The sequence below is a fragment of the Pseudonaja textilis genome, chromosome 2, assembly GCF_049901715.1.
Source record: "Pseudonaja textilis isolate UNSWEBS1 chromosome 2, rPseTex1.2, whole genome shotgun sequence".
NCBI classification, from domain to species: Eukaryota; Metazoa; Chordata; class Lepidosauria; order Squamata; family Elapidae; genus Pseudonaja; species Pseudonaja textilis.
In genome coordinates, this window is record NC_141991.1 from 20,698,503 (window position 1) to 20,708,044 (window position 9,542).

Here is a 9,542-nt window from a genome sequence, read left to right on the forward strand (position 1 = left end):
GCATGAGGGCCCAATGGGACAAGTGTCCCATCTCCTGACAGTGACAAAACCCATGGATTGTAAGTTTTTTTTAACTGCTGTATGTAGCTTAATGTTTGCAATGTGATGGTGACTTATTTGATTGTTCATTGCCCAGAATCACTTGTTAATGAGATAGGCAGGCATACAGGTTGAATCAATTAATGAATAAATAAATATAAGTGGAAAGTAAAGGCAACTTACCTTCATTTAAATAGATTATGCCCTACCTAGTTTCAGTAAACGAAACAATGAAAGCTGATCTGAATGCATCTGCAAAAAAGAGATTTTAATATGCAAGATCTCTCATCAATATTTATAAAGAAAAAAAAGAGTCATGGGACATTAGAATCACCAGATGCCAGTTCAAAAATCTGTGCGAGATGCAACCAACCGTTAATAATCTTTGTTTCTCCTGATTCCATCTACTAGGCACCAGGAGTTTTGCAACCCAGATCGGGTAGCCGACCTAACGAGTAATATATGGAGATTCTCAATCATCTAGGTCATGGTCGTCTCAAAGGTGCTTTTTCAAGAGGCTCCTGGACTTTCTGGTTTTTCTTTGAAGACGTTTCGCTTCTCATCCAAGAAGCTTCTTCAGCTCTAGCATAATCTGGCACCTTTTCAGCACTGAAGCAGCTTCCTGGATGAGAAACGAAGCGTCTTCAAAGAAAAAAAACAGGAAAGCCCAGTTGCCTCTTGAAAAAGCACCTCTGGGACGACTTAACGAGCGGTTCAATTACACAGAAATAAAACTGATGCCGGGGAAAGGCTGAAGGCGCAAAGCAAACCGCCTCAATAACAATAATAATAAAAAAATGATGCTGTATCAAGTCCACTTTCGTTCGCCACCGATCTAACTCTAACGCTACTCGGAATTGGAAAGGCCCAACTCCGCATGCGCTAAAAACGTCTAAAACATGCGACTTCAGACCCGAACGGCGCCACGGCGTGAGCAGGAGCGCATGCGCAAACGCGCCGGAAGCCGGTAGCCCGTGGATAAGTCTTCGGGAAACCCCGCGTGTGGCCCTTTTCTGTCTGAGCCAGCGAGCGGCACACGGGGAGGTGAGGGGAGCGTCTCCATGTGGGCTTTTACCTCCGCGAGTCTAAGGGAATAAGCGGCGGGATCCTACTTGGTCCGAGGGTTGGGAGTAGGGAGAGGCTCTGAGGGAAAAGGCCTGGGGTTCGGGGGGTGGACAGAATCCGTTGAGAAATGAGGCCGGGGAGCCCTTAGAGCACGTGATCCGGCACAGCGGAGAAAGACACGGTGGCATAACATTTAATTACCGAATAAAATAAAATATAACACAATAAAAGCAACAGTAATTATTCCGAGGCGGCTTTTGTAGGCCGGTCCATCCCTTTATCACCCTGCACCCTTCCAATATGCTGGGACTTCATGGCTCCAAAGTGGTCATGCTGACCGAAATGGGAGTTGTAGTCCTGATTCAGTAAGAGGGAAAGGTCGGGCTTCACATCTTAACTTGACTAGTGAATCCTTTTTTCCTCTTTTTGGGTAATTTTTGGCGCCTCCTAATTTCTGAAATGAACTTTCCTGAGGGAGAAATGATCTGTTTTTTAAGTATAGCCGTTTTGAGAGAGAAAAACTTTTGAATGCGAACCTGGTCAGGTTTTTTTTTCTTCACTTAGATTTCATTTTCAGCTTGTGTGGTTCTGCACTGCTCTTCATTGTTCTTATGGGTGTATTGGTATTTCATGACCCAATTCTCCTGTCCCTTTATACAGTAGGCCATTTTCCACCACCCCACCACCCCCAGCGTTTTCTTCACATTTCTACTCACCTGGCCCTCCAACTAACTTATGTAAACAGTCAAGGACAGCCTCCAAAATTTATAGAATATATATGATCTTTTGATAATAACCCACTATGTTATTATCAAGATTTAGATGATCTGATAAGCCTGAATTTGGAAAGGGGGAATGTATTTGTAAATTTAATTTACAACTATAATTAGCCTTGAAATAAGAGTGTAATGGTACATGGTAGTCTGGCACCTAACCCTGTCAAATGAATGAGCATTGTAGTACTCCATGTTTTTGCAGGTACATGGGAATTACAGGGCATTTGGATTCATCCTGATAGCTTTTCTACATTATTAGTATTGATTATGAATTAGAGCTGTGCAATTAAGTTTCTCCACAAACAAAATATTTCTGTGTTATGAATTGGACTAATTTGCATAGCCTCAGTAGGGCTTTGCCTGACATTGTCTATCACAAAAATCAATATTAGGAGGGAATAAAAACTATTGAAGGAGGGAGGGAGGCCAATTCAGGACCTAATTGCTTTTTATTTTGTCTCTAGAATGACTGACTGGGAGACAGCTCCTGCTGTGGCAGAGACCCCTGATATCAAGCTGTTTGGAAAGTGGAGCACAGATGATGTTCAAATCAGCGATATCTCCCTGCAGGTATGAAAAGAGAAGTTACAGATGGAATTTGGGAAGACAAAAAGTGCAGAGTGGTTTGTCTTACGGCTGGAAGAAGAGTTTTATCCTGATATTTATCCTCTTTACTTGCGTTTTTGTAGGATTACATTGCTGTGAAGGAGAAATATGCTAAGTACTTGCCCCACAGTGCTGGGCGCTATGCTGCTAAGCGTTTCCGTAAGGCCCAGTGCCCGATTGTGGAGCGCCTCACCAACTCCATGATGATGCACGGGCGCAACAACGGCAAGAAGCTTATGACGGTGCGCATCATTAAGCATGCTTTTGAGATCATCCATCTGCTCACAGGAGAGGTAAGCATGGGGAGAAAAGACTATGCTGAGGCATGGAGCAGGATAATTCTGTGAAATGAATTACTTGAAGGGGGCCCAAGAGGAGAGATGAAGGCACACTTACTAGAAATAAATAGCTATAGTATGAATGAAGTGTAAGCTATGTATTTGGAATTACAGGCCTGATATAGTATATTTGATAGACAGGTATTGTGTTTGCTCATTTTCTTAAGTCTACTTTTGAAGCCCATTACTATTTCCTATTAAAGAGTAAAATTCCACTTGAATAATTTTTAATTTATAGAATAGAGATGCGGCAAACAGTTCATCAATCTTGGATAGTACCCTGAATCCCAGTTGCTTGCAAATATCGAAGCCTCCCTGAAAGTTGTCACTAAACTAAATGTTTAATGTAACCAAAAGGGAAGAATACTGCTTTTGCTTTTATCCCTACTTAGCAGTTAAACTATCTTCTCATTAATGTATCATTCAGAAAAGAGATTTGATCTTCAGCCCAAAATAGGTTTAACAACCGCGATCTAAGAGAAGTAAACCATAAAAATCAATATACCCACAGAATTATCAAGGATTGTTTTATTCCTGAGTAATACATAATTTAACATCTATTTGTGCTACATCTTTAAATAGAAATAGATTTGGCCTCAGTAAAAATATATCATCTGAATTTTAAACAAATCCTGCTTTGTTAATAAGCTATTAAATATTGTCTTTCTCACAATATTTAGTGCTCTATTGATATAGGTTTGTTTAGAGTTCAGGTGGTGTTTAAAGTTTTAAATGTTTGCTCTTAAAACCTGTAGGAAATGTTTGCTATTACATGTACATGTTGTAACTCCTTCCTGCCTGGTGTGAAGACTAGTTGGCTAGGCTAGAGGTCCTTGTATAATGCTAAGAAATTCCATACCCAGAATGTATTGCTGTTGGAAAATCTTAATCTTTTTCACCCAAAATCCTTTTCCCTTGGTTTGAAAACCCAGTGCTTCAGTTGTTTTCTTCAGAGAAAGAAATACCATATGAATAATTCATGTGCGCTGAGTATTGTGTTACATGGGAGTAAGTAAGTCATTTGTTGATTGACTTCACTTCCCACAAATTCTAGACAAACGAACATTAACATCGTAACAGGCTGACAAATAAGATGGTGGCTACCTTAATGTAATGTAGTTTATTGCTGTAAAGAGCAGAAGGTGGCCATAAGAGAGAGCTTGGTGAGAACCACTCCAAAGAGATGAGAATGAGAAAATAGATTAAGTTTAGGGCATCTGGAAGAAGTATGCAAACATCTAAGACGTCCTTAATTCACACAGGCATAAAAGAGAAGAGGAAGCACAATCATACTTGGAAATTATGTTACCAATCTACTTGTAGGTGGTCCTTGTTTAGTAACTGCAATGGGACTGCAACTGTTGCTAAGCAAAACGGTTGCTAAGTGAAACTCTGCTTTTGATCTTATTTCAGTTTTCCTTTGCTTTACAAACCTGCAAATACTGTAAATGTGTCAGTCCCAAAGTTACTTTTTCATCACTGTCATAACTGCAGCAGGTCACTGAACCAGGCAATCTAAACAAGAACTACCAGTAAAAATGGGTTTTTTTGTCTTCCCTGGAGTTTATTCCTTGGTCTGGTCTGCCTCATAGGGCTGACGGTTGCTTTGTTGTTAAGGCCTGCAAAAAGTTGGTGCCTGGAAACTGCTGCATGAGAAATAGAAGAGAGGGTCAAGGCAAGAGTTCGCTGGTTGAGCCTCATGAATATTTGATGGCAAGCAGACTCAGACTTCTGTTATTCCATAAAGTAAATGAAAGCATTTCTAAAAAGTTAGGTCAGCATCAAAGGATGTTGCTTGCTTGGTGCTCTTCTAACTTGAGTTCCCCCAGTATCTTCTTGATTGGGATAACATTTAGAAAGCCAATTATGACTAATTAGCTTTTGAACATTTTATTTATTCATTACATTTCAATGCTGCCCATTTTATCTAAGGGACTCAGGGCAGCTTACAATAGAAACATCACAAAATATAAAAGCATAAATAAGAAAGTTAAAAACAGAATTAAAAGATACAGTTACAGTATTAAAAAATAAAAAAATGGAAAAAACATTTTCAAGACAGCAACCATTCCCTGTGCTAATTGGCAGAACTAAGTCTTAATACTTTCTGAAGGACAAAAGATATAATTTGTGGAAAGATTTCCACTGTTAAATTCCTGAGAGGGATGGATTAAAACCTCATAAAACAAAACTGGTATTTATTTATTAAGTTTTGACTTTCTTTAATACCTGTCTCTCTTTATATGTTTTAATATGGTGGGGAATTCAAAATGGTGGGGAATCTCCAAGACAGGGAGAAGGAAACAAAACATAGCTGTTACATGTAGGGAATCATTTCAGGAAAATCTTTAAACACATCATTAAATCTTGACCCTATGTATATTGATCAGTCTTTTAATTATATCAATAGAAAGTTAGTTCATCATTGCTGTATTTGCTTCAGAGAAATTGAAACCACTTACACTGCAACTGTTTTATCAAACTGTCTTGTGCAGAGTAGTTAATCAAAGGCAATATCTATAATATGCTAGATTACTACCAGTATTTTGACTTAGGTGTTTAAATCAGAATTTTTGAATGTCTTCAAAATTAATGCCTTGCTGAGGAGATTGGAAAAACCTTACTACAAAAAGCATTATTGACCTCCAGTCATTGAAGAGTGTCAGGAATAAAAGGCCTTTTTTGCACTTCTTTGGGGCTAAAGAAATGGGCTTTATGAAAGCTACCAGGTAATTATTGGCTTGTTTTGGCCTCAATAGTTCCATCTCCATGATGCTGTTCAAAAATTGTAATCAGACTAAGCCATCTCTGGGTATAGTGCTCCTTAGGGGATGTGTTGTAGGAAAGTCAATTTGATTTCCTTTGCTTTCTTCAGAGCAGTTGCTGCAAAGTGATTGTTACAGAAGTATTTTATAACCAGTGCACATTTTTTTCTGGGTTGAGGACTGTATTTGTGTAGCAGGGTCTGGGCGAGGGGGCAGAGAGCAGGATGGCATAGTTATTTCTGCTTGGTGAGTTTCAGGATAAATATTCATACTCAGTTGAAGGAGGTTCTAGAAAATACGCAGACACAAAATCATTTTAGTATTTACTGCTATTTCTTGGAGAAATAATATTTGCAACTCAGGCTGCTTTTTTTTTTAAAAAAAAGAGTGTATCTGTCTTCTGGAAACTAAAGGTTGCGCTTGTGCGTTCCTTAATACAAGGAGAAAACTATAATATTGGAGAATAGAGCTAAAGTTAGTGACAGACTAACTTTAACTTAACTCCATGATCCACTTAACTGTGGCAAGAACGGTCGTAAAATGGGGTAAAACTCACTTATCAAATGTTTCACTTAGCAACAGAAATTTTGGGCTCAATTATGATCATAAGCTGAGGACTACCTGTGCAACTAACGATACAGTTGTAGAATCCCCATCCATAAAGTGAGTCTGTGACCTTGTTCTCCGGCAGCAGGTGCGGACGGCTGAGGTCTCAGAGTGAGGACTCAGATGAGGGGCCTGCGTGCAATGCAGGGACTATCAGAGAGTGGAGAGCTGCCTTCGGAGCTTGTGGGGGCTGGCAGAGGTGATGCAGAGGAGCCTGTGCCCAGTGCATGTGCACGCAGGGCTGCTCGAAGGAAAGAGCAGCAGGAGCAGCACAGGCGACTCGAGTAAGGCTGCAAGGTGATGGCCCCTCCTTTAAGGGATAAAAGCCAGCCTTCAGAGGTGGGATTCTTTGCAGGAAGCAAAGAAGTTCTTGCACTTCAAGTCTTGTGGAAGTTCGGATTATCTTGGTTTGTGTTTGGAGACTTGGTTTTGATTATTTTCTTGCAATTTAATCTAGTGTTCTTGGCAGTCTTGCACAACCTCGGCAAGGCTTATTCGTATCTGGGACAATTAGTTTTTAATAGCGTTTTATTTTGAATGAACGGAATTCACAGAGAAGCATTACAAAGGTTTTGCATTTATTTCTGTTTGGTGTTTGTTAGCTTTGAACGAGGCTTGGGTCAGAACAAACCTCACTTTTTTTGCCCTTGCAGTTTTAGATAGATTTCAATAATGACAAGTATAGTTTAATAAAATTAGTTACAACCATGATTATATCTTTGAATTTTGTTTACTTTTTGTTAAAATCTCACTTCAATTAAAAAAAATAAAAGGTAAAGATTAAAATTTAGATATGCAGATTCTTTAAGTGTTAATCATTATGTGCAATGTGCTCTTTGGAAACTGGTTGTAAAATATTTAACATTTTGGATTATTTTTTGAGTAACATTTGCTCTTTAATTCTTTCCCAGACTTGGCTTGGACGGACCACGTTTCCCCAACAATAAGACCCTGTCTTATTTTTTTTTTTTTTGCCACCAAAAAGGCACCAGGTCTTATTTTGGGGGGATGTCATCCATTGACTAACCTCACTTGCGTGCATCGCCCCCAGCCTCCTTTTCTCTGTCAGAGCCTTAAGGAACTACTACTTCTGTGGCCAGCAAGGCTTTCCTGAAGGCCTCTGCAGCTGATAGCAGAGCTCTGGAACAATCAGGAACTTTGTTGTCAGCTGCAGAGGCCTTCAAGAAAGCCTTGCCGGCTGCAGAAGAAATAGGCTGGCAAGGCAGAATTCGGGGTGTGTGAGGCCTAGCTACAACTGCCCAAAGGTAAGTAGTAGGGTAGCCCCTCCCCCCCCAAATCCACACCCTAGCTTAATTTTTACTTGTGCACTATGGAGTGGGGGGATCTTAATTAGGGCTTATTTGGGGGGTAGTGCTTATTGAGCTTGTGTAAAAATCAAGCTAGGACTTCCTTTCAGGGTTGGTCATATTTTCGAGAAAACAGGGTAGTTTAAACCTCGCTTGATCTTTGTTCCAGAATCCCCTCCAAGTCCTGGTGAATGCCATCATCAACAGTGGCCCTCGTGAAGACTCTACCCGTATTGGTCGTGCTGGCACAGTGAGGAGGCAGGCTGTTGATGTGTCACCACTGCGTCGTGTCAATCAGGTAGGGATATTTTATCAAGAGGGGTAGATTGATGTAGACTTGGCTGACTCTTTTGTGAACATATCTCCTATATTTCCATATAGGCCATTTGGTTACTTTGCACCGGGGCACGTGAAGCTGCCTTCCGAAACATAAAAACCATAGCTGAATGCCTAGCAGATGAGCTGATAAATGCAGCAAAGGTAAGAATAAATGAATGGAGAGTTGAGCTCTCCATTAACTAGTTAACTAGTCCTCTGGAAAGGATGGCTTAGAGAAAAGATGATTTAGACACCACGGAGCTAGGAATCAAATATATAAATCTTAAAGGAGTATTTACATTAGCCCATCTGAGACATTTCAACAAATTAACTAGTCCTCTGGAAAACCAGCAGTAGCCCAAGTGCAGTGGTACTAAGTTGCATCTCACAGCAGCAGTGCACATTTTGTTTACTTTGGGTTCAGTAATATAGAGGTGGCAATCCTTAAGATGAAATAATCTTCTGGAATCTTTTCAAAGTACACTCCAATGTTGTAAGATTTAAGTAACAAGAATAACAATCTTACATGGTATTTGAAATGAAACACCAAAATTATTAGTGACCTGTAAGCTACTTAAGAAGACATCAATGTTTTTGTGATTGCCTATGTTATCTTTGCTGGATTAAATACTAGTTTTGAGATGCAGAGCAATTCTTTTCTGCCTTTATTCTAGTCCTCACTGTTTATTTGGCAAAAATAGTTATCATTGCAAGTAGCTTGCAAGCATTAACAGTAAACAAAGAATGCCGGTCAATACAACTTTAACATTGGGAAATTTATTTTATTGCTCGATTTCTTTGGTAGCCACCCATCTTATAAAATGATTTGGGCAGAATTAAAAATTCACTAGAAATAAACTAATACCAGTAGCAAAACTAAATACAAATTAGTAACCAAAAAATTATGGCACTCTGGCCAATAGCAAGTGATATGATAGCCTCCATCTCGCAGGTCCTCTTAATCTCCTGACCCCCCAAGCCTGGTAACATAGCTATATTGTTAAGGCAAGTGTCTCTTAAATGGCTACTATGAACAATGTTAACATAACTGATGACAGTCTGGCATGTAATCAGGTAATTGTACCATAAATGTTTCTGGTGTAGTGATAGCTGACTTGGCTTTTTTCACCCATTTACATGAAAACCGCTCTGTTTGATGTATCTCCCACTTATCTGAGTTGTTTGGAGGATGGGAGAGGAGATACTTGTTTTCAGTGATGTTAGCTGGGATGTATGGTTGTTTAAACTGTATAACTACTTGTTCCTAGGGTTCCTCCAACTCCTATGCCATCAAGAAGAAGGATGAGCTGGAGCGTGTGGCCAAGTCCAACCGTTAAAAGAGTTGTTCCTGGAAACCAAAGCAAATAAATCCTCATTTTCATACTGTTACACTTCTTTGTGTTGCAGTTCTCTTCTTGAAGCAGATGGGCCTTTTTCTTTTATTTGAGGGAGTGGCCTGGTTTGGTTATAATAGACAAAATATCTGCAGCTTCTTTTCTTTTTCAAATTATTTTAATTAAGAGCTATAAATGGGTAAAAGTCAATAAATAAACTACAAAAATATGAATAGAAAAACACAAAAAGAAAAAAAAGTCATTTTCCCCCTTTATTCCATCAAGTAAAAACAATTTTAGTAGCTTAGCACCATCTCTGAATAGCACATCTCTTAGATTTAAAATATTTCCATATGCTACATCAATCAATCTTTGTCAGAAAAAGTTC

At 39.4% G+C, this 9,542-nt stretch overlaps 1 protein-coding gene across 1 annotated transcript; it reads left to right on the top strand.

The window, feature by feature from the left end:
- The first annotated feature begins 944 nt into the window (after positions 1-944).
- On the top strand, positions 945-9,209 carry RPS5 (ribosomal protein S5). Its single transcript, XM_026717899.2, has 6 exons — positions 945-1,083; positions 2,345-2,450; positions 2,570-2,779; positions 7,672-7,800; positions 7,884-7,982; positions 9,089-9,209. Exons 2-6 carry the CDS (start codon positions 2,346-2,348, stop codon positions 9,155-9,157), a joined length of 612 nt encoding a protein of 203 aa, XP_026573684.1. The 5' UTR covers positions 945-1,083; position 2,345; the 3' UTR covers positions 9,158-9,209.
- Positions 9,210-9,542: the final 333 nt, after the last annotated feature.

Bases quoted from the DNA above. Each gene is read 5' to 3' on its own strand.
- RPS5 (XM_026717899.2), top strand. From the start codon at position 2,346: ATGACTGACTGGGAGACAGCTCCTGCTGTGGCAGAGACCCCTGATATC. The intron at 2,451-2,569 runs GTATGAAAAGAG...GCGTTTTTGTAG, and splicing joins TCAGCGATATCTCCCTGCAG to GATTACATTGCTGTGAAGGA. The intron at 2,780-7,671 runs GTAAGCATGGGG...TCTTTGTTCCAG, and splicing joins TCCATCTGCTCACAGGAGAG to AATCCCCTCCAAGTCCTGGT.